Source organism: Neomonachus schauinslandi, chromosome Y, assembly GCF_002201575.2.
Source record: "Neomonachus schauinslandi chromosome Y, ASM220157v2, whole genome shotgun sequence".
In the NCBI taxonomy this organism is placed as follows: Eukaryota; Metazoa; Chordata; class Mammalia; order Carnivora; family Phocidae; genus Neomonachus; species Neomonachus schauinslandi.
Window position 1 is genome coordinate 3,769,703 of NC_058420.1, and position 25,574 is coordinate 3,795,276.

The 25,574-nt window shown below is 39.6% G+C and overlaps 1 protein-coding gene across 1 annotated transcript in view; it reads left to right on the plus strand.

Moving 5' to 3' along the window:
- Positions 1–20,533: 20,533 nt before the first annotated feature.
- The window catches only part of LOC110591784 (protein WWC3-like), a gene marked incomplete at its 5' end in the record, with an annotated part of 91,250 nt that continues 86,209 nt past the window's right edge, over positions 20,534–25,574 (plus strand). The window contains 2 exons of the mRNA XM_044912037.1: positions 20,534–20,605; positions 21,831–21,910. Of these exons, the coding sequence (XP_044767972.1) occupies positions 20,534–20,605; positions 21,831–21,910 (152 nt within the window). The remainder of the gene's footprint in view (positions 20,606–21,830; positions 21,911–25,574) is intronic.

A 25,574-nucleotide genomic window follows, 5' to 3' on the forward strand; every position in this document is an offset into this window, starting at 1 on the left:
TCACGTGCGTGACTTGAGAAGCCCCCTCTGCACTAGGTTACCCGCAGGCCCCGAACTTGACTCGGGCAAGCCCGCTTCCTAGAGTTCCTCAGCGCATCCTGTTAGGGAGTCAGTGTTGTGCTCTGGAGTCAGGCATAACCTGCAGCCACTGCTTAGCGACGGTTTCTCAACTGCCTGCCTTGTGCCGGGGCCCGGGATACCGCGGAGCCCAGGAACGCAGAGGTCCCTGCCCCCAAGACCTTCCGTCCGGGTGGGGAAGGGAGAAAAGCAAATTTCAAGGCAGTGTCATGAAACAAGTTGTTTGTGCCTTGTGCCTTGCATTTGTTATTGCTGATAGTAGCTTTATTAGGAATAGACAAAATATTTTGTTACTGATATAGTCAATTACTACTAGAGTCAATTTCTTCATATATTTTTTTAATAAAATAAAACCTATAGCAACTTCCTCATTTCATTTCATCTCCACCAGTGTTTATTCAACTTCATACATTCTCCCTAAGTGTACTGGCTATAGGTTTTATTTTATAAAATATGAAGGGATTTATCTGTGACGTAACGGCCTCCTTGCAGGTATGTGGTTTTATTGGATAACAGAAATTTAAACACTTAAGACATATTTGTAGCTTTATTCTGTGTTGCAAATTAAAATTGATTAAAAACAAAGGGACGACTGCCTGGATGGCTCAGTCAGTTAAGTGTCTGACTCTTCATTTCAGCTCAGGTCTTGATCTCAGGGTCGTGAAATTGAGCCCTATTTGGACAACAACAAAACACAAAGGGGATATATTTCTTATGCTACTGTTCTTTTTATTTTGTTTCCTTTGATATAGCAGTTATTTTTCAAGGTGAATAAGCCATATATGCTTCCAAGAATGATGGGATTTTCCTCTGTAACTTGATTTTAAGATATTTCTATAACCATATATGACTTAAAAGAATGGAGAAGGTTCAGGGAGAATGGTTTCTTGTTTCCAGGTCATCTGATACCTCTTCTTCACATATGGGTAAATACTACTTTTTTTTTTAAGTTCTGAATCACAGTGGTGAGGTTACTGCTAAAATTTATAGGTTGATTTTTTAATCTCTGTATCTTTTCTTGTAATAATGTCTTTGTAATTTTGTTGTCAGAGTTATACTCCTATAATAGGATGAATTATTGGAGAATGTTCCTCTTTCTTTCTTTTCTGAAAGGGTTTTTGTAAAATTAAATGTTTCCGAGATGTTTGATGGAATTCACCACAAAAATTGGTTGCACCTCATGGTCTTTGTAGAAATGATTTAAACTACAAATTCAATATCTTTAATAGATACAGGACTACTCAGGTGTTCTATTTCTACTTGAATCCATTTTGACATTTTTTTTTCAAGGAATTTCTGTATTTGATCTAATCCAAAAGCCTGCAGACTTTTCTATACAGCATCTAATAGCAAAGATTTTAAACTTTGAGGGTCTTGGTTACAGCTATTCAACCCTGTTGTTATAGTGCAAAAGTAGCCATAGACAACTTCTAATGAATGTGTGTGGTTATATTGTAGTATATTTAGAAGCACAGGCAGTAAGCTCTATTTAGGGAAATAGAAATTTGCTGCTGTCAGGGAAATTTACTGCTCTTTGATCTAAGTTGTCAAATTTATAATGTTCATAGAACCCCCATATCCTTTCAATTTCTGTAGGTTTTTAGTGGTTTATTTTATTCCTAATAATAATAATAATTTGTGTCTTCTATATTTTTCTTAATCAATGTAGTTACAGTTTTATTAATTTTATTTATCCTTACAACGAACTGTCTTTTAATCTTACTTATTTCTCATATTTCTTTTTTGCTTTCTATTTCATTGATTTCTATTCTTTATTTCTTTTCTACTACTTAGTTTGGTTTTAATTTATTTCTTTTCTACCTTCCTAAAGTAGAAGTCCCTAAAGTTAGATAATTGAATTTGGAACTTTTTTCCCCCTTACATAGCATTTAAGGATGACGTGTTCCCTTAAACGCTTTTTAAACTACACAAATATTGCTATGCCATGTTTTCATCTTCCTTCTAAATTTTTTCTTAATATTTTCTAATTTCTTCTGTGATTTACTTTTGACCCATGAGTTCTTTAGAAGTACATTGTTGGGACTTTTTAAATGTCTTGTTGTTTATTTCCAGTTTGATTCCTTTATGGTAATAATTTGATTTTTGGAAATCTATTGAGACAAACTTTTATAGCCAAGCATATGACTCCTTTTGGTGCACTCATAAGCCTGGAAGCCCATAGAATTTTGATTTGAGGTCACACATTTAACAGAAACATCAACTTATAACTGGTTCTAAGCATTTACTGATTGTAAACCTTTCAGAAAGCCACTTGGTTAAGTGATATTTCACCACATCATATTGTTATTTTTGTAGGTAATAAAAAAAGGACCCAATGTTAACAATTTCATGTCATTCAACCTAATAGTGTTTTAACTGCCAGGAGCCTGTAGTTAAAGTTCATTGAAGAAGTGCTCAAATCCATTTTTTTTAAAAAAGATTTTATTTATTTGACAGAGAGAATGAGTGAGAGAGAGAGAGAGAGAGAGAGTGCAAGCAGGGGCACAGGCAGGAGCAGAGGCAGAGGGAGAAGCAGACTCCTCATTGAACAGGGAGTTGGTGCAGGGCTGGATCACAGGACACTGGGACATGACCTGAGCTGAAAGCAGACAGTTAACTGTGTGAGCCACCCACACGTCCCTCAGATCTGTCTTTTAAAGAATGGTGTTGAGGTGTATAAGAGCCATTGCTGATGGCTGCAGTGAAGGCAGACACAACTCAACTGTAATAGTAAGAGGAACACAAAAAACATAGCAGATTCCTCTGAAGCACCAGGTTCTGATGAACAGGGCACATCACACTGCAGGGCACTATAGGACCTCTTATACACCTAAATGTACCTTATGGTACATTTCTTGTTAGAGATACCTGATGGTACCTTTCTTCTTACAGAAACCTGATGGTACATTTCTTACTAGTGCTTTAAAAGAAAACAACATACAAAGACAACTTTGTGTTATGTATTGGCTACTACTATAGTAGTCAGTCACTACTTGTAGTAGAATCTGTGACTTTGAGTATGCAAATATAGGAGGACATTAGAACAGGTTGTCTAATTCCAGACCCATTCTGTATAATAAGGTGGGGAGGAATCCCAGCGTTTGGCCTAACTAGTTTAGGATCCACTTAGACATGGAACAATGCTGAGCCTGTAGGTGAAGCATATTCTGTAGTTATGGTTATTTGGGATTGGCACATTCCATAAGTGAAGTTTTTATATTTTCATGAGGCTTTCATTCCCTTATAATTGGGCAAAGAACTATTAATTTTGTTTTGTGCTCCATGGAATTTAATTAATTCCTGGTAAAAAGAAATACCAAAATTGTTGTCTTTGAACTTGTTGTTTCTTCACTGCAGCTATCTGATGACTGTGGTGTTGACATGATATTTTAACATATCCTGCAGATTCCATTTCCTGATCCATTTCTTGCATAGACAAAATATTTCCATCTCCATCTACTTGTGTAGGTGGTCTTGAAGGCCCAATTGGGACTGCCTGTTGTTATGAAAGGCAGGAGATGCTAGTGGATCTTGCTGGGGCCACTCTCATTAGGGAAAAGACTAGGAATAGAATCTAGGAATTAATGCAGGTTTATCAGGTTCTGGACTTCTGACCAAGCTGTTTCAATTTACCTCTTAATCTGACCTATCAATTAACTGATCTGTTGATGAGGAAAACTCTATTAGAAGCGATCAAATGAATTATTTTGGGGCATAGGATGAAGTTCAGTGTAATGATGCTTTCAGCTTGAATTATCTTGATCTAACAGGTGTCTCTGATGTACCAAATGTCCTAGATCCTTGTTGGAAGCTGCTGGCAGCAATGTTCTATAAAAGCCAATAGGATACAGAATATTAGGTGCATGATGGGAAATGGGAAGTTCTTGTTCAATGGATACAGAGTTTAGTTTTGCAATATGGAAAAAGTTCTGAAGATGGATTGCAGTGATGGTTAAACAGCATGAATGGAGTTAATATCACTAGCTGTACACTCAAAACTGGTTAAAATGGTAAATTTTATATTATGTATATTTTACCACAGTTGCAAAAAAATACTGATACCTGAATCCCACTCCAGATTTTAATTTAATTGATCTTGGGTATGGGTAGCTTTTTTGTTTTTTAAAGCTCTGCAGGTGATTCCCAGGAATGAGGTCCAGTGGCCTAGTCTGACTGCAAAAGACTCATCTAGCGGCAGGAATATAACTTTGGGTTTTTCTGGCTTGTAGGAGCTACATGAGTAGGTCCTACACCAAAGGTCTCTGGGTGTATGGAAAAGATTCTTGCCTTAGCTAAGGTGAGAAAGTGCTGGGGATCTACCCTGAATTCTTGTGTTAGGTGATGGTGAGAATGGAATTTATCAACAGCTGTTCTGTCAGCACTTTTTTCTAAGGCTACAGGTCCATCTCAGTGACAGTTTTCCTTTGCTTCTCTTTAAAAAAAGCGGGTAACATTACTCCCTTGATGACTAACACTATTCACAATACTTCTTATATGTATTTCAAACCCCTGCTCACTCTAGCCAGGCTTGCCTTATCCCAGTGCTGTGGATATCCTCCCCCAGAAGACCTGTGCAAACCTTGCCAACACCACATCTTTTGACCCATGCATTTTGTGGGGCTTTCATTCTGGCAGGGGCAGTAGCAGGTCACCTCATGGAGACAGACAAGTAAACCTTGCTGAAAGTGCGTCCCGTTCCCCCATCTGCTTTAAGGATTTACCCTGGCTGGCCCCAGTTGCAGCAGGAGCAGTGTACAAACCTTGTTAAAATTATGCTTCCCACCTCCCAGCACTTTTGGGATATGCCTCTTTTGATACACCTTTAGCTGGAGCCCCTCCAAAGCAGTGTGCAAGTGTGCATGTAGCCCCAACGGGAACCTGAACCACTCCAAAATGACTCCTGTTCCAAGGAAAGGTGAAGATAACAATAAATACCAGACCAGCCGCCCACAGCAGTGGGCTGGGAGCAGACATCTGGTCTGACTGCAGGCCTTATCCATCAATAAGAATCCTTGGGGAGCAACACAGGGAGAGTGCCCTGCAATTAGGTGCTACTGCATCTCTGGCAAATTCCTAGTCTGACTCAACTCAAGCTAAAGACAGCCAGACTGGCCCATGAACAACACAGGGACCAAACCCTGCCCAAAACAAGCCAAAAGAGCCATTGCTGATGGCTGCAGTGAAGGCAGACACAACTCAACTGTAATAGTAAGAGGAACACAAAAAACATAGCAGATTCCTCTGAAGCACCAGGTTCTGATGAACAGGGCACATCACACTGCAGGGCACTATAGGACCTCTTCTTCATAAGGGTACTACTTTCAAGAGCAGGAGACATAGTTGACTTTCCTAACACATAGAAATAGACCCAGAGTGTTAAACAAAAAGAGACAGAGGAATATGTCCCAAATGAAAAACAGCACAAAATCACAGCAAAGCAGGGATGAGCAATATGCCTGATAGAGAATTTAAAGTAAAGGTCATAAACATAATCACTGCACTTGAGAAAAGAGTGGAAGACATCAGTGAGGCCCTCAAAAAAGAGATAAGAAAGAACCAGAGATGAAGAAAACAATAAATGAAATATACCCTAGAGGGACTAAATAGTAGACTAGAAGAAGCAGAAGAATGGATCAGTGACCTGGAAGACAGTAATGGAAAGTGATCAACCTGAGCAGATGAGAGAAAAGAAATTGTGCAAAATGAGAATAGACTTAGAGAACTCAGCAATATCATCAACCATAAGAACATTTTCATTTTAGGAATTCCAAAGAAGAAGAGAGAGAAAAGGAGGCAGAAAATTTATTTGAAGAAATAATAGCTGAAAACATCCCAAATCTGGGGAAGGAAACAACTTCAGATCTAAGAGGCACAGAGATCCCACCAACAAAATCAACCTGAGGAGGTCCACCCTGTTCACACATAGTAAATAAAATGGCAAAAAGTAGTAATAAAAGAGAATTTTTTAAGCAATAAGGGAAAAGAAAATGGTAACATACAAGAGAATCATACAATAAATCTATCACTTGAATTTTCAGCAGAAACTATGCATACCAGAAGGGAGTGGCATGATATATTCAAATGCTGAAAGGGAACAATCTACAACAGAGAATACTGTATCCAGCAGGGCTGTCATTCAAAATAGGAGAGATAGTTTCCCAAACAAAAGTTATAGGAATTCATAACCATGAAACCAGTTTTGTTAGAAATGGTAGGGGCCTCTGAGTAGTAAAGATAGACCATAAACAGGAGTAAGAAAAGTAGGAAACAAAAGTCATAAAAATAAGTATATCTGTAAAAATCAGCCTAAGAACTCACAAAATAAAAAGATCTTAAGTATGATGCCATATCCCTAAAACGTGGGGGAAGAGTGAAAAATGGGTTCAAACTTAAGTGATCATCAACTAAATATAGACTGCCATATGCAGAATGTATATATAAATCTATTGGTAACCATATATCAAAAACCAGTAATAGATATGCAGGAAATAAAAATAAAGGATTCCAAGTATATCACCAAAAAAAGCCAACTTACTGTGACAGAAGATAATGAGACAGAAAGGAACAGAGAAAATAAAAACAACCACAAAACAAGAAACAAAATGGCAATGGATATGTTATTATCAATAATTACTTTGAATGTAAATGGACTAAATACTGCATTCAAAAGACATATGGTGTCAGAATTGATAAGAAAACAAAACCCACCTATTCCTGCCTCTAAGGCACTCATTTCAGACCTAAAGATGCATGCAAATTGGATGTGTCTTTACTATGCAAATGGATGTGAAGAAAATACTTATATCAGACAAAATAGATTTTGAAACAAAGACTGTAAAAGAAACAAAGAAGGACACTGTAAAAGGGACAATCCAACAAGAAGACATAACAATTATAAATATTTATGTACCCAACATATGAGTAGCCAAATACATAAAACAGTTAATAATAAACATAAAGGACATAATGGATAGTAATACAATAATGTTAGGGAACCTTAACAACCCACTTACATCAATGGGGAGATTATCTAAACAGAAAATCAAGAAGGAAGCAATGGCTTTGAATGACACACTGGACCAGATGGATTTAACAGGTATTTTCAGAACATTACATCAGAAAAGAGCAGAATAAACATTCTTTTCGAGTGCACATGGAACATTCTCCAGAAAAGACTACATATTAGCCCACAAAACAAACCCCCCCAAATTCAAGACTGAAGTCATACCATGCATTTTTTCAGACCACAATGCTATGAAGCTAGAAATTAACCACAGGAAAAAATCTGGAAAGACCACAATTACTTGGAGGCTAAACAACATGCTATTAAACAATGAATGGGTTGACCAGGAAATCGAAGAAGAAATACAAAAATACATGGAGACAAATGAAAATGAAGACATGACAGTCCAGAATCCTTGGGATGCAACAAATTGATCCTAAGATGGAATTGTGTAGCAGTTCAGGCCTACATCATTAAGCAAGAAGTCTCAAAGAAACAATTTAATCTTACACCTAAAGGAGAGAAAAAGAAGAACAAATGAAGCCTAAAGTTAGCAGAAATAAGGAAATATTGAGGTTAGAGCAGAAATAAATGTTACAGAAACCACAAGAACAATGGAACAGATCAATGAAACCAGGAGTGGATTCTTTGAAAAGATCAACAAAATTGATAAACCTTTAGCCAGACTCATCCAAAAAAAAAAAAAAAAGTCAAATAAGTAAGATCACAGATGAAAGAGGTAAAAATAATAACACAAGAGAAATACAATGGATTATAAGAGAATATTACAAAAATTCGCATGCCAACAAATTGGGCAACCTGGAAGAAATGGATGCATTCCTAGAAACATACAAATTACCAGCAGTGAAACTGAATTGATAATTCAGAATATCCTTCCCAGCTGAATTCTACCAAACATTTACAGAAGAGTTAATACCTATTCTTCTCAAATTATTCCAAAATACAGACAAGGAAGGAAAGATTACAAATACATTCCATGAGGTCAGTACTATCCTGGCATCAAAACCAGGTAAAGACACACACACACACACACACAAAGGGGAGAGAGAACTACAGGCCATTATCTCTGATGAACATACATCAAAACTCCCCCCAAAATATTAGCAAACTGAATTCAACAATACATGAAAAAAATTATTTACCACAATCAATCAGGATTTGTTCTTAGGATAAGAGTGTATGTGGTTCAGTATTCGCATATCAGTCAGTGTGATCATCACATCAATAAAATAAAGAATAAAAAACCATATGATGTTTTCAACAGATGCAGAAAAAGCATATGACAAAGTACAACATCCATTCGTGATAAAAACCCTCAAAAAAGTGAGTTTAGAGGGAACAAACTCAAAATAATAAAGCCATCTATGAAAAACAACTAATATCTTAATCACTGGGGAAACACCAAGAGTTTTTCTCCTACAGTTGGGATTGAGGGATATCCATCTCACCACTCTTGTTCAACATAGTACTGGAAATCCTAGCTTCAGCAATCAGATAAGCAAAAGGAATAAAAGGCACCTAAACTGGTATGGAAGAAATGAAACCCACTATTTGCAGGTGACATGATACTATATATAGGAAACCCTAAGGACACCACTGAAAAACTACTGGAACTGATAAATGAATTCATAAGATTGCAGGATACAAAATCAATGAGCACATATCCATTGTATTTCTATTACTAATAATGAAGCAGCAGAAAGAAATTAAGAAAACAGTCCTATTTATAGTGCACCAAAACCCATAAGATATCTAGGAATAAACCCAGCTGAAGAGGTGAAAGACCTGTACTCTGAAAACTATAGTACACTTATGAAAGAAGTTGAGGAAGACACAAAGAAATGGAAAAACATTCCATGCTCATGGATTGGAAGAACATTGTTAAAATGCCCATATTATTCAAAGCAATATACAGATTTATTCTGATCCCTATTAGAATAACAACTGCATTATTCACAGAGTTAGAACAAACAATTCTAAAACTTTTTGAAAAGATTTATTTATTTGAGAGAGAGTGAGTGCAAGAGAGAGAGAGCAAGAGAGAGCATGAACAGAGGAGTGGGGAGACGGTGAAGGGAGAGGGAGAAGCAGGCTTCCCGCTGAGCAGGGAGCCCAAAGTAGAGCTTGATCCCGGGGCGATGTGAGCTGAAGCCAGAAGCTTAACCTACTGAGCCACCCAAGTGCCCCCAAAGAATTCTAAAATTTATATGGAACCATAAAGACCCTAAATAGCCAAAGCAGGAAAAGGGAAAGAAGAGAAAGAAGAAAAAACCTGGAGGTTATCACAATTCTGGATTTCAAGCTATATTACAAAGTTATAGTTATCAAACAGTATGGTACTAGAATAAAAATAGACATACAGATCAATGGACCAGAACAGAGAGCCCAGAAATGAACCCAAAACTATATGGTCAATTAATGTTAGACAAAGCAGGAAAGAATATCCAGTGGAAAAAGGACTATCCTTTCAACAAATGGTGTTGGGAAAACTGGACAGGCACATGCAGAAGAATGACCACTTTTTTACACCAAAAAATAAACTCAAAATAGGTTAAAGGGCCTAAGTTTGAGACAGGAAGCCATAAAAATCCTAGAAGAAAGAATAGACTATTTCTCAGACCTTCGATGGGCCAGCCTCTTTGTAGATGTCTCCTGAGGCAAGGAAACCAAGAGCAAAATTAAACTGTTGTGACTACATCAAAATAAAAAGCTTCTGCACAGCAAAGAAAACAATCAACAAAACTAAAAGGTAATATAATGAAGGGGAGAAGACATGCAAATGACATACCCAATAAAGGATTAATATCCAAAATATATAAAGACCTTATGCAACTCAACACCCATAAATCAAATAAACCCAACTTAAAAATGGGCAGAAGATATGAACAGACATTTCTCCAAAGAGGACATCTGGACACGTGTGGCCAATGGACATATGAAAAGATGTTCAATTTCACTGATCATCAGGAAAATGCAAATCAAAACAATCAGATACCAACTCATACCTGTCAGAATGACTAAAACAAAAACACAAACAGCCAATGTTGGCAAGGATGTTGGAGAAAGGGGAATCCTCATGCAATGCTGATGGGAATGTAAACTGGTGTAGGCACTGTGAAAGACAGTATGGAGCTTCTTCCAAAAATTTTAAAGATCTTATTTGTTTATTTGACAGAGATAGAGAAACAAGTAGGCAGAGCGGAAGGCGGAGGGAGAGGGAGAAGCAGGCTCTCCTCTGAACAGGGAGACTGACGTGGGGCTCAATACCAGGACCCTGGGATTATGACCTGAGCCGAAGGCAGCCGCCCAACTGACTGAGCCACCCAGGCACCCCATCTTCCAAAAATTTTTTAAAAATAGAAATAGCTTACATTCTAGCAATTGCACTACTGGGTATTTACCAAGTGCATACAAACATAGTGATCCAGAGGGGCACATGCACCTCAGTGTTTATTGCAGCATTATTTAGAATAGCCAAATTCTGGAAGCAGCTCAAGTATTTATCAATAATGAGTGGATAAAGAAGTTTTGAAATATGTAACTAAAATGGAATAATAGCAATAAAAAGGAAGAAAGTTCTGCCATTTAAAAATTTTTTTATTAGTTTTTTAATTTTATTATGTTAGTCACCATATAATACATCATTAGTTTTTGATGTAGTGATCCACAATCCCTTGTTTTCATATAACACCCAATGCTCCTGAAATACGTGCCCTCCTTAATACCCATCACCAGGCTAACCCATCGCCCCATCCCCCTCCCCTCTAAAACCCTGTTTGTTTCTCAGAGTCCATAGTCTCTCATCGTTCATCTCTCCCTCTGATTTCCCTCCCTTCATTTTTCCCTTCCTTCTCCTAATGTCCTCCATGCTATTCCTTATGTTCCACAAGTAAGTGAAACCATAGATAATTGACTTTCTCTGCTTGACTTCTTTCACTTAGCGTAATCTCCTCCGTCCCATCCATGTTGATGTAAAAGTTGGGTATTCATCTTTTCTGATGGCTGAGTAATATTCCGTTGTATATATGGACCACATCTTCTTTATCCATTCACCTGTTGAAGGGCATCTCAGCTTTTTCCACAGTTTGGCTATTGCGGACATTGCTGCTATGAACATTGGTGTGCATATGGCCCTTCTTTTCACTACAGCTGTGTCTTTGGGGTAGATACCCAGGAGTGCAATTGCTGGGTCATAAGGTAGCTGTATTTTTAAATTTTTGAGGAACCTCCACACTGTTTTCCAAAGTGACTGTACCAACTTGCATTCCCACCAACAGTGTAAGAGGGTTCCCCTTTCTCCACAACCTCTCCAACATTTGTTGTTTCTTTCCCTGTCCATTTTTGCCATTCTAACTGGTGTAAGGTGGTATCTCAGTGTGTGTGTGTGTGTGTGTGTGTGTGTGTGTTTAAAGATTTTTTAATTTATTTGTTTAACAGAGAGAGAGAGCACAAGTAGGCAGAGCAGCAGACAGAGGGAGAGGGAGAAGCAGGCTCTCAGCCGAGCAGGAAGCCCGATTCAGGAATCGATCCCAGGACCCTGGGATCATGACCTGAGCCGAAGGCAGCCGCTTAACAACTGAGCCACCCAGGTGTCCCTCTAAGTGTGGTTTTGATTTGAATTTCCCTGATGGCTAATGATGATGAACATTTTTTCATGTGTCTGTTAGCCATTTGTATGTCTTCTTCAGAGAAGTGTCTTTTCATATCTTCTGCACTTTTGGACTTGATTATTTGTTTTTTGGGTGTTGAGTTTGAGAAGTTCTTTACAGATCTTGCATACCAGCCATTTATCTGTAGTGTCATTTGCAAATATCTTCTCCCATTCTGTGGGTTGCCTCTTTGTTTTGTTGACTGTTTCCTTTGCTGTGCAGAAGCTTTTTTATCTTGATGAAGTCCCAAAAGTTCATTTTTGCTTTTGTTTCACTAGCTTTTGGAGATGTATCTTGAAAGAAGTTGCTGTGGCCGATGTCCAAGAGGTTACTGCCTATGTTCTCCTCTAGGATTTTGATGGATTCCTGTCTCACATTGAGGTCTTTCATCCACTTTGAGTTTATCTTTGTGAAAGGTGTTAGAGAATGGTCAAGTTTGATCCTTCTGCATGTGGCTGTCCAATTTTCCCAGCACCATTTATTGAAGAGACTGTCTTTTTTCCATTGCATGTTTTTTCCTACTTTGTCAAAGATTATTTGACCATAGAGTTGAGGGTCCATATCCGGGTTTTCTGTTCTGTTCCATTGGTCTGTATGTCTGTTTTTGTGCCAGTACCATGCTGTCTTGGTGATCACAGCTTCGAAAATTTAGCTTGGAATCGGGCAACGTGATGCCCCCAGCTTTGTTTTTCTTTTTCAACATCTCCTTCAGGATTCGGGGTCTTTTCTGATTCCATACAAATTTTAGGATTGTTTGTTCCAGCACTCTAAAAATGTCATGGGAATTTTGATCGGGATGGCATCGAAGGTATAGATTTCTCTGGCTAGCATAGACATTTTAATGATGTTTATTCTTCCGATCCATGAACATGGAATATTTTTCCATCTTGTTGTGTCTTCCTCAATTTCTTTCATGAGTGTTTTGTAGTTCCTAGAGTATAGATCCTTAACCTCTTTGGTTAGGTTTATTCCCATGTATCTTATGGTTTTGGTGCTATTGTAAATGGAATCATTTTTGTAATTTCTCTTTCTACAGTTGCATTGTTAGTGTGTAAGAAAGCAACTGATTTCTGTGCATTGATTTTGTATCCTGCCACATGACTGAATTGCTGGATGAGTTCTAGTAATTTTGGGGTGGAGTCTTTTGGGTTTTCCACATAAAGTATCATGTCATCTGCAAAAAGAGAGAGTTTGACTTCTTCTTTGCCAATTTGAATACCTGTTATTTCTTTTTGTTGTCCGATTGCTGTTGCTAGGACTTCTAGTACTATGTTGAACAACAGTGGTGAGAGTAGGCATCCTTGACATGTTCCTGGTATTAAGGGAAAGGCTCTTAGCTTTTCCCCATTGAGGATGATATTCGCTGTGGGTTTTTCATAGATGGATTTTCTGAACTTGAGGAATGTTCCCTCTATCCCTATACTCTGGAGAGTTTTAATCAGGAAAGGATGTTGTATTTTGTCGAATGCCTTCTCTGCATCAATTGAGAGGACCATATGGTTCTTCTGCCTCCTGTTATTAATATGTTCTATCACATTGACTGATTTGCGAATGTTGAACCACCCTTGCATCCCGGGGATAAATCCCACTTGGTCATGGTGGATGATCCTTTTCATGTATTGTTGGATCCTATTAGCTAGGATTTTGTTGAGGATTTTGGAATCCATATTCATCAGGGATATTGGTCTGAAGTTCTCCTCTTTGCTGGGGTCTTTGCCTGGTAGGGGGATTAAGATAATGCTGTCCTCATAGAATGAGTTTGGAAGTTTTCCCTCTGTTTCTATTTTTTGAAACAGCTTCAGTAGAATAGGTATTATTTCTTCTTTGAATGTTTGGTAGAATTCCCCAGGGAATCCATCAGGCCCTGGACTCTTGTTTTTTGGGGAGGTTTTTGATCACTGCTTCAATCTCGTTACTGGTTATTGGCCATTCAGGCTGTCAATTTCTTCCTGTTTCAGTCTTGGCAGCTTATAGGTTTCCAGGAAGGCCTCCATTTCATCCAGATTGCTCAGTTTATTGGCATTTTGTTGTTGATAACAATTTCTAGTAATTGTTTCTATTTCCTTGGTGTTAGTCGTGATCTCTCCCCTTTCATTCATAATTTTATTAATTTGGGTCCTCTCTCTCTTCTTTTGGACAAGTCTGGCCAGTGGTATATTGATCTTATTAATTCTTTCACAGAACCAACTTCTAGTTTCGTTGATCTGATCTACTGTGTTTCTGGTTTCTAATTCATTGATTTCTGCTCTAATTTTAATTATTTCTCTTCTAATGCCTGGCTTAGGCATTGTTTGTTGCTTTTTCTCTAGTTGTTTAAGGTGTAGAGTTAGTTGGTGAATTCGGGATTTTTCTATTTTTTTGAGTGAGGCTTGGATGGCTATGTATTTCCCCCTTAGGACCGCCTTTGCAGTATCCCATAGGTTTTGGACCGATGTGTTTTTTTTCTCATTGATTTCCATGAATTGTTTCAGTTCTTCTTTGATTTCTTGGTTGACCCAAACATTCTTGAGCAGATTGGTCTTTAGCTTCCAAGTATTTGAATTTCTTCCAAATTTTTTCTTGTGATTGAGTTCCAGTTTTAAAGCAGTGTGATCTGAGAATATGCAGGGAATAATCTCAATCTTTTGGTATCAGTTGAGACCTGATTTTTGACCCAGTATGTGGTCTATTCTGGAGGAAGTTCCATGCACGCTCGAGAAGAATGAGTATTCTGTTGTTTTAGGGTGGAATGTTCTGTAAATATCTATGCAGTCCATCGGCCCAATGTATCATTCAAAGCTCTTGTTTCCTTGTGATTTTCTGCTCTGAATATCTGTCCATTGCTGAGAGTGGAGTATTGAGGTCTCCTACAATTAACGTATTGTTTTCAATATGACTCTTTATTTTGGTTAACAGTTGGCTTATGTAAATGGCTGCTCCCATGTTGGGGGCATAGATATTTACAATTGTTAGATCTTCTTGTTGGATAGACCCTTTAAGAATGATATAGTTTCCTTCTGTGTCTCTAATTACAGACTTTAGTTTAAAATCTAATTTGTCTGATATAAGAATTGCTACCCCAGCTTTCTTCTGAGGTCCGCTGGCATGGAAGATAGATCTCCATCCCTTCACTTTCAGTGTGGATGTATCTTTAGGTTCAAAATGAGTCTCTTGTAGACAGCATATGGATGGGTCCTGTCTTTTTATCCAGTCTGCAACCCTGTGCCGTTTTATGGGAGCATTTAGGCCGTTCACTTTGAGAGTGATTATCGAAAGATATGAATTAATTGTCATCATGTTGCCTGTGAAGACGTTTTTATAGATTGTCCTTGTAAATTTCTGTTGTATGATCACTCTTGGGGTCTTTCTCCTTTTATAGAACCCCCCCTTAATATTTCTTGCAGGGCTGGCTTAGTGGTCACATATTCTTTCAACTTCTGCCATTCGTGGAAGATCTGCATCTCTCCATCCATTCTAAATGACAGCCTTGCTGGATGTTCTTCTCATTTAGTACCCTGAATATGTCTTGCCAGCCCTTTCGGGCTTGCCAGGTTTCTGTGGATAGGTCCGATGTTATTCTGATGTTCCTCCCTCTGTACGTAAGGAATCTCTTCCCCCTAACTGCCCTTAAGATGGTTTTCTTGGTTCTAAGATTTGCAGGTTTTACTATTACATGCCGGGGTGTTGGCCTGTTTTCCTTGATCTTGGGAGGGGTCCTCTCTACCTCTAGGACGTGAATGTTTGTTTCATTCCCCATATTGGGGAAGTTCTCAGCTACGATTTGCTCAAATACATCTTCTAGTCCTCTCTCTCTCTCCACTCCCTCAGGGATTCCAATTATTCTGACATTGGAACGCTTCATGGTGTCACTTATTTCTCTGATTCTATTTTCATGGATTCTGAGTTGTTTTTCCCTGGCCTCCTCTTTTCCCTTTTTATCTATTATATTGTCTTCCAGGTCGCTTATTCGCTCTTCTGCCTCAGTTATCCTAGCTGTTAGATTATCTAGATTGGATTGGATCTCATTGATAGCCTTTTCTAGTTCTGCCAATTCAGCTTTTATTTCTGCCCTTAGAGACTCTATGTTGCCATTAATTGATTTCTCCATTCCAGCGATTGTCTTCACAATTGCTAGCCTGAATTCCATCTCCGACATCTTGGTTATATCTGCATCCATTTGTAAATCTGCAGCATAAGTCATAATCTCTGAGTCTTTTCTATTTTGGGGGCTCCTCCTCCTAGTCATTCTTTTGATGGTTGGTTGAGGGAATGTATAGAGTCCAAATTATTGACCACAACCGGAGCAAGATGCTCCTGTTTTCTAGGGACCTTAGGGTTGCTGGCCTCTTGTTTTCCCAGCCTGCCTTCTGGGGGAGGAGCCTGCCTCACTGTTACTCAGGCAACCCTGTTTGGGCAGAGTTGCCCTGCCTCCTGTGGCAGGGGATTTGCTCAGCAGGAATCAGTTTTGGGGGATTTTGTTTCCTGGCGGCTTTCCCTGGTGGCTTTCCGCGTCTCTTCCACGAGTCAGAGCAGAAGAGACTGTTTCCAACCCTCTGCCTCAGAGCAGAGAGATCGCAATCTGTTCTTCAGTGAGCTCTCCAGGCCATATTTTCTCCGTTTCTATCTGTGCTGCTATAAACTGCAGCGTCCTGGGTTGTGCGCCCCTCCGCAGTGCTCCCAGTCCTTCCTTCAGGTTGGGGCAGGTCTCTGCCCTTTATGCTTCTAAAACCACCAGCCGCTCCCAGTTCGCACGGGCGACCCCGCCACTAGGTTTCCGCCCGGTGGGCTGCCCTAAAGTCTTTTCCCCGCCGCTGCCGGTCTGTGAGTCTGTGCCCCGTCCCCAGCAAGTGAGGCTGTTGCTCACTGGTGTTGTAGGATCCCCATGGCCAGGCACCGTCTCTTTGCCGTTTATCCTCTGATATCTGCCCGCAGAATCACGCATCCCGCTTCATATCTCAAAACCAACTGCCTGCAATATTCTGTTTGTAGAGATCCAAATCTTCTTACATCCCAGGCTGATTTCATGGGTGCTCAGAGTGGAGTGGTAGATATCCAGCTCAATTCCGGGAGCAGTTGAAATAGGGTCCCCTACTCCTCTGCCATCTTTCCTCTCCCCAAATTTTTGCATTTTTAACAATGTGATGGAACTAGAGGGTATTATGTTAAGCAAGGTAAACCAGTCAGAGAAAGACAAATACCCTGATTTCACTCATATGTGGAATTTAAGGAAAAAAACCAAACAAAGGAATAAAGTAGACAACCCATAAAACAGACTCTTAACTGTAGAACTACCAAGGTCATCAGCGGTGAGGATGGGGACAGATGGGTGAAACAGAGGAATGAAGTGTACATTTACTGTGATGAGCACTTACTGAGTAATGTATAGAATTATTAAATCACTATATTGTATACCTGACACTAATGTAACTGTGTGGTAACTACACTGGCATTGAAATGAAATAATAAGAAAGAATTAGGACATGTGTTACGTTTTAGCTAGTTATCCATCAAAAACAAGTCAGAATACAGGCACCTTGGTGGAGTATGTGACTTTTGACCTCAGGGTTGTCGATTCAAGCCCCATGTTGGGTGTAAGATTACTTAAAAATAAAATCTTTAAAAACAGCAGTAATAACAACAAAAAGAAACAAAGCAGAATAAAAGTGTGGGTCCTTCAGTTCAATGTGTATGTGGAAAAAAACCTTGAAGGACCTCAGATCTGCTGTATACTGACATATTAATCTGGAGCTCTCTTGACAAAAAACAACTTTATATTTTATATAAGTTTCATGTTCACGGCAAAATTCAACAGAACGTTTGCATGTCTCACTGACCCTACACATGCATGTCCTCTCCCATATAAGCATTGTGGACTAGAGTGGCACATTGGTGACAATTCATGAATTTACATTAGCATTTCATTATCATCCAAAGTCCATATTTTAGTTATAGTGTTCACTTTGGTGTTGTAAATTGTATAGGTATAAACAGATGTATAATAGCAGGAATCCATCATTACAGTACCAAGTATTTTCACTGTTCTAAAAATCTACTACAGTCTTCCTACTATTACTTTCCCCTAACCTTTGGCAACCATTGAGCGTTTAACTGTCTCCATACTTTATCCACTTCCAGAATATCATGGACTTGGACCTATGTAGTGTGTAGCCTTTTTCAGATTGACTTCTTTACATTTATGGTTTTTCATGTCTTTTCAAGACTTGACGACTAGTTTCTTTTTAACAATGATTAATATTTTATTGTCTGGATGAACCACTGTTTATTCATATACTGAAGTGCATCCTGGTTGCTTTCATGTTCAGCACTTATAAATTATGTGCTTGGTAGAGTTTGCAGGTCTTTTTGTTTGTTTGTTTTTTGAGTTGGCAGGTTTTTATGTGACTATAAATTTTCTGCTTCTTTGGGTAAATACCAATGAGTGCAGTTGCTGGATCACATGTTAAGAATATGTTCCATTTTGTGACAGTCCCACCAGCAATGAATGAGAGTTCCTTATGTTCCACCTCCTCACCAGCATTTGGTGTTGTCATTTTTATGGATTTAGGCCCTTCTAGTTGGTGTGTTGTTATATCTCATTGTTTCATTTGCATTTCCTGATGATACAGGAAATGGAACACCTTTTCATGTGCTTATTTGCTACCTGCACATCTTCTTCAGTGAGAGGTCTGTTAAGGCTTCCGCCTTGTTTGAGTTGTTTGTTATTCTATTGTTGAGTCTTAAGTGTTCTTGATATACTTAGAATGACTGTCCTTTATCAGGTATGTCTCAGACATTTTCTCTCTTTCTGAGGCTTGTGTTCTCCTTCTGTTGACACTGTCTTTCACAAAGCAGAAGTTTTTAGTATTAATGAAGTTGATCTCATCCATGATTTCTTTCCTAGATTGTGCCCTTCATGTTGTACCTGAAACATCATCACCTTGCCCAAGGTATCTAGGTTTTCTCCTGTATTATCTTCTAGGAGTTTTACAACTTGCACTTGACATTTATTTTTTTACCTATCATCTATCTATCTATCTATCTATCTATCTATCTATCTATCTATCTATCTATCTATCTATAGCTATCATCTATCTATTATCTATTTATCTATCATCTATCATCTATCTATCATTTATCATCTATCTATCATCTATCTATCTATCTATCATCTATCTATCTATCATCTATCATCTATCGTGTTCACTTTGGTTTTGTAAATTGTATAGGTATAAACAGATGTATAATAGCAGGAATCCATCATTACAGTACCAAGTATTTTCACTGTTCTAAAAATCTACTACAGTCTTCCTACTATTCATGATAGGTAGATACCTATCATCTGTCTATCTATCTAGTCTATATCTGTCATCTGCCTATCATCTATCATCTATCTATCATCTATCATCTATCTATCATCTATCTATCTATCTATCTATCTATCTATCTATCATCTATCTATCATCTGTCTATCTATATCTATCATCTATCTACCTACCTGTCTATCATCTGTCATCTACCTATTTATCACAGAGAGAGGGAGGGAGAAGCAGGCTCCCTACTGAGCAGGGAGCCCGACACGGGGCTCGGTCCCAGGACAGGGAGCTCAAGACCTGAGCCAAAGGCAGATGCTTAACTGACTGAGCCACCCAGGTGTCCCTGCACTTGATATTTGGATATGGGATGCATTTTGAGTTAATTTTTGTGAATGATACAGAGTTTGTGACTAGAATTTTTTTTTAATAGTTCCAACACTATTTATTGAAAAAACTGTCTTTTGTCTTTGCCAGTGATCAGTTAGCTGTAAGGGTGTATTCCTACTCTCTCTATTTTACTTCATTGATCTGTCTATTGCTTTCACCAATTCCACACTATCTTGATTACTGTAGTTTGGTAATAAGTCTGGAAGTGTCAGTCCTCTGGCTTTGTTCCTGCCCTTTAATATTGCATTGGTTATTATGGGTCTTTTGCTTCTCCATATAAACTTCAGATCAGTTTGTTGATATACACAAATAGGTTTCTGGAATTTTGATTGGGATAACACTGAATATATATAAATCAAGTTGTAACGAACTGACATCTTGACAATTCATGAACATGAAATACTTCTAATTGCTTAGTTGTTTGGTTCTATTCAGAGTTTTGTAGTTCTCCTTGTATAGATTTTGTACAAATTTTGTTAGATGTATTCCTAAGTATTTCATATTTTGTGGTATCATATAAATGACAGTTTACTTTAATTTCAAGTCACATTTATATATTAATACCATATAGGGAAGCAGTTAATTCTTGTCTACCAACCTTGTATTGTGAAGCCTTGTTGTCCTCACTTATTGGTTCTTTGATTTGTAGGGGCTTTTTTTTTTTTTCTTTTTTTTTTTTTAAGAGTTTATTTATTGAGAGCATGCACACAGGCAGGGGGCAGAGGCAGAGGGAGAGGGAGAAGCAGACTCCCGGCTGAGCAGGGAGCCCGGTGTGGGACTCCATCCCAGGACCCTTGGATCATGACCTGAGCTGAGGGCAGATGCTTAACTGAGTCAGCCAGCCAGGCGCCCCCAGATTCTTTTTATCATTAGAATCATGTTATCTGTCAACAAAATATCACCCAATAATCAACTATTAAGGAAATTTGAGTGTGAGAAACATGAATTCTTTCCTTGCCAACGCTAATGTTAACTTGTATGTCTGAGACTAAGGACTAATTATTTATAGTAAGACAGATCGGACTTATTTTGTCTAAATGCATTTGCTTACTTTAAAGGATATTTTGTAGAATAAAATATTTCTTTCTATTTATGTAGCCTTTTCAGGATATTCAACAAATACTAAGTACAACCCACTTCAAATTAAAGCAGAAATAGCAAGTCATCGGGACAGGGTGAGTAAAATGAATGTTCATCACAACTAGAAGCCCTGTGTCAGACTCCCTGCTCAGTGGGGAGCCTGCTTCTCCCTCTCCCTTTCCCTCTGATAGATAGATAGATGGCATGTGTTTTTTGTTTTGTTTTGTTTCGCTTGGTGCAGTATACTTTTTACTGATGATACATGATAAGGTAGGTCTCCTAAGTCCCTCACTTTCTTCAGGGGTTTGGGATGGAAACTGTGGAGGTCAGGAGATTCTCAGTGTATTGGGCGATGACCCATGTGTATTTTTTTGTGTAACATCACTGAACGTGGTTTATTTAATTCCTTTAATAGGAAGAAAAATGTTTTATGTTAAAACCTTAACTCATGTAACAAAAAATTGTCTGTATACGTTTCAGTGTTATGGGGCAAGATTTACTTCCATTTCAAAATATTTTTTGACGTTAGGCCCTGATCTCAAAGGACTGCTTCCCTTTATTAGTGGGATGGCAGCCTTGACCCTCGGCAGCTTTGGCATCTGCTGGTCTTCCCCGGTTGCTGTATTCCTAGGGAAATCCTCCCTGCAGTGGCATTTGACCAGACGGTTCTGATGCTCCTTCCCAGTGACACCGGAATCCGTTATGTGCCACCCCGTTTCATCCCTCAGTCCCTTATCTTGGTTGTGTGGGAAGGGGGACATCTTGGAAACGAAGCCGCCTCTTCTGGTGTGTCTCAGTGCAGGGGTTCTCAGGATCTAGCGCACCTGAGAAAAACACCTGCGGCGTTGACGAAACACACGAGCCGCCAGGCCCAGCCCCTGAGTCTTGACACAGGCCTGCAGTGGGTGCTCAGTCTGTTGAATTAAGCACTCAGGGGATTGACTTTCCCTAGTGGGACAGCATGCTTTCAGCAACAGCACTTCACGTGTGGGATCTAAGTAGTAAGCAGAGGGAAGATGAAATGAGTATGGCGTAGTTTGCTGATTGGAATGTGTAAATCACTACCTTGAGAAAGAAAGCAGTTGCCAGTTCCACAGAGGCAGGAACGTGTCAGTGATCTGGGATTCTTGTATCTAAGGAGACACTCCTTCCAGGATGGCTGCTGTGTATGCCCAAGGATGGAAATTCGTGGAGAGGATAGATGATCCAGTGGGTCGTGAGCCGATCAGGAACTTAGATGACAGTGCTAACAACTGTAGAAGTCATTTTCACCACAGCTTTTTTTTGGAAAAAAAAAAACAAAACGTAATTTGTCTTTAGCTTTCCAGATTAAAACGAGAGCTGACCCAGATGAAGCAAGAACTGCAGTACAAGGAGAAGGGGGTGGAGACGCTGCAAGAGTGAGTTGCCCGTGATCCCGGAAGGGGCGCTTTTCCTGCGATTTCCTCTTGGGCTCACCTGTGTGGTGTCTGCGCATCTGTCCTCAAGCTGCGTGGGCATTCCCTTTTATGCTTTATTTATGCTCCTTTTCCCCCAAACCTAAGCTTCAGAATCTTTCTTTTCCTTGACGATGCTCATTAGTTTAAATGGAAATATTTGAGAAAAAAGATTCTTATTTTTAAATTTATACTCATTCTCTATAGCATTATAATTTATGTATATGTAAATAAAGCTGTATAATCATTATTAAATTAAGCTTAAGTTATTTTAAATTAAACCTTAAAAGGAAGTTCTCCATTCTCACAAGCCATATCTCGAATGCTCATTAGCCACATATGGTCAATTCAGCCTTTGTTCAACTCGGCATAATTGAGATACTCAGCTGTCCTGTGGTATTTTGTTCTGGCTGCCCTGTGCACTATAGGGTATTTCACAGTATTTTTAGCTTCTCCCCACTAGATGCCAGTTAGTGCCTCTCTGGTGGTGACAACCCAAAATATACACCAACAATGACATATCTCCTGGACAGACACTTTTCACTGCAGTTGAGAACCATGGTGCTAGTGGCCACTGAATTGGACGGCACGAGATAATATAATGTTTACATCATCACACTACATTCTGTTTGATGGTATGGTCTATCGGTCTTCCTCCTCTTTGAATCTTTATTCTTACTAAGAGTTTGGGAATGAATTTCTTGACTTTGTGGGTTATACTAAGTCAGCAAATTGAACGGACACAAGTTATTTTACAATTGATAACATTGTTCTTAAGAAAATTAATTGTATACTTATTAAATGCCGTCATTCTCTATTTGGAGCCTGTCTTCACTTTCTGAACTTGGGAACATGCTTTACATTTTTGTGTCACCTTTTCTCCTCCATTTATAAATAGTGACCATTGTGCTGACTTGTCTAGAATATTATAAGTAGCCTTGAATTAATGGTAGTAATCCATGTGGTTACTATCCTTTTTTCTTTTTCTTTTTTTTTAAGTATATGAATGTACAGTGTTAATGGTAGTTTCAGGTGTATAATTTAGTGATCCAACACTTCCATACATTACTCAGTGCTCATCATGATAAGTGCACTCTTATCCCCATCACCTGTTATACCCATCCCCCGCCCACCTCACCTCTGGTCACCCTTCTGTGTATTGTCTAGAGTTAGGAGTCTGTTTTTCTTTTTTTTTTTTCTCTTTTTTCTTTTCTTTTCTCTCTCTCTCTTTTTTTTTGATATGTTGGGGGTTTTTTTCCTTAGTACATTTCTATTGTTTTGTAAATTCCACATATGGGTGAAATCATATGGTATTTGTCTTTTTCTGGACTGACTTATTTTGCTCAGCATAATACCCTTTAGCTCCAACCATGTTGATGCAAATGGCAAGATTTCATTCTTTCTGATGGCTGAGTAATATTACATGGTATATGTACCACATCTTCTTTCTCCCTTCACCCATCAGTGGCCATCTGGGCCACTCCCCTAGTTTGGCTATGGTGGACAACACTCAACATTGGGGTGCATGTGCCCCTTCAAGTCCCTCTTTGGGTATCCTTTGGCTAAAGACTTCCCATACAATTGCTGGGTCGTATGCTTGGGCTCCACTTAACTTCTTGATGCACCTCCCTACTGTTTACCCGTGTGACCACACCACTTTGCATTCCCACCAAGAGTGCAAGAGGGCTCCCCTTTCTCCACATCCTGGCCCACATCTGTTGTCTCCTGAGTTGTTCATCTGATCCACTCTGAGCAGTGTGAGGTGGCATCTCACAGTAGTGTGGATTTCTATTTCTGCAATGATGAGGGAGGGGGAGCATTTCTTCATGTGTTCGTTAGCCACTCAGATGTGTCTTCTTTGGAGCAATGTCTGTTCATGTCTTCTGCCCCTGTCTTGGCTGGAGCTTTGGTGTTTGAGGGGTCGAGTGGGAGAAGGGCCTTTGGGCGTGTCATTTGGGCATCTCTTCTCCCATTCCGGAGGTTGCCTTTTAGCCTGGTTGATTGTTTCCTTGGCTGTGCCCAAGGCATTAAACCCAATGATGTTCCAATCATTCAACTGTGCCTTTGTTTCCCTTGCCTCTGGAGATGTGTGGAGTAAGAAGTTGCTGCGGCCCAGCTCAAAGCGGGTGCTGCCTGCCTTCTCCTCTAGGGTGTTGCTGGGTTCCCGTCTACCAGGTAGGTCTTTCATCCATTTTGAGTTGATTTTCTGTGTGTGGGGGAAGCGAGGGGTCCGTGTCTTTCTTTTGCATGCTGTTGGTCCAGCATTCCCACCACCATCTGTGGAGGAGATTGTCTTTTTCCCTTGGATATTCTCTCCTGCTCTGTCCAAGATGACTTGACCATCAAGTGAAGGGTCCATTTCTTTCTGGGTTCTCTAGTCTGTTCCCTTAGCTTTATGTGTGTGCCTTTGTGTCATGACCATCCTGGTGAGGACAGCTTGGTCATACAGCCTGAAGTCCGGAATTGGGATGCCTCCGGCTTTGCTGTTCTTTTTCCACATTCCCTTGGCTCCTCGGGGGGCTCTGCTGGGGGCTCTCCTCTTTGAGAAGCATTTGGTACAGCTCTGTGAAAAATGCTGGTGTGGTTTTCGTAGGGATTGCCTTACGTGTGGACATGGCTACGGGTCGTGACTTCACCATGGTAATGGGATTTGGTCTTCCAATCCATGAGCATGGAAAGGGCTTCCAATTCTTTGTGTCTTCCTCAGTTTCTCTCATAAGTGTCCATAGTTTTCAGAGCACACGTCTTTGACCTCTTCCCTGAGTTAGTAATGTATTTTAAAATAACAATTTTCTCTCTGAAGTACTAGGACTTCAAGATCATGTTCCCTGGTAGCTTTCACACTTTTTAAACACTGCAATCTCTTTACTTTTCCTTTTCTGCAAATGACATCTTCTATGGAACCGGAATGTCTGAGGCAGAGCAAAGGGAAGGTGCTTGCTGAAACAAAGGTGAGGTCCCAAGCCCTAGACAGGCTCTCCTATAGCTGCTCCTGCTCCTCATGCCAGGACATCCTTGGAACAGAGTGGAAACAGCTGTTTTAGGCAAATTTGCATTCTCTTGAGGTCTCAGAGCCAGTTGGATAGAGCTGATGCCAAAGTGCAGGTCCATGGCCTTAACATTGAACTGTCGTTCTCTGAGGGGCTCTGCAGTGTCTCCTGGTGGGATGAATTATGGGGCTGCTGATCCCTCTCCCTGAGGGGATTTGGGGCCTAATCATAGAACCTGGTGCCTTGACAGGCTGCTGACTCAATCCTGGGTTTACTGGTGGCCACACTTTAGCTTTATTGCTACTAAAAGCCATAAGGAAGTCACAACACCTAAGTATAAAGCTGGGGCTGACGTGCGTAGCGGCTCGCATCACCGCCTGAACACTGGCTGTGTGTGGCTGTGCTTCTGTGGCTGTTTGATTAGCTTTGATTTTCAAGCAATTGAAAAAGTTTTGTTCCATGTAGTGGAGTTTCATTTCTCCCCATATGGGTGTCAGTGTCAGATGATGATCTATTTGCTGTACTTGTCAGAGCAGTAGAACTGGTTAGCAAAGGGGCTGGTCATTGACTACTACAGAGAAATCAAATTTCCTTGGCTTTGGGTGTTTTGTCTGGAAGTCTTACAGATTTCATTAGAT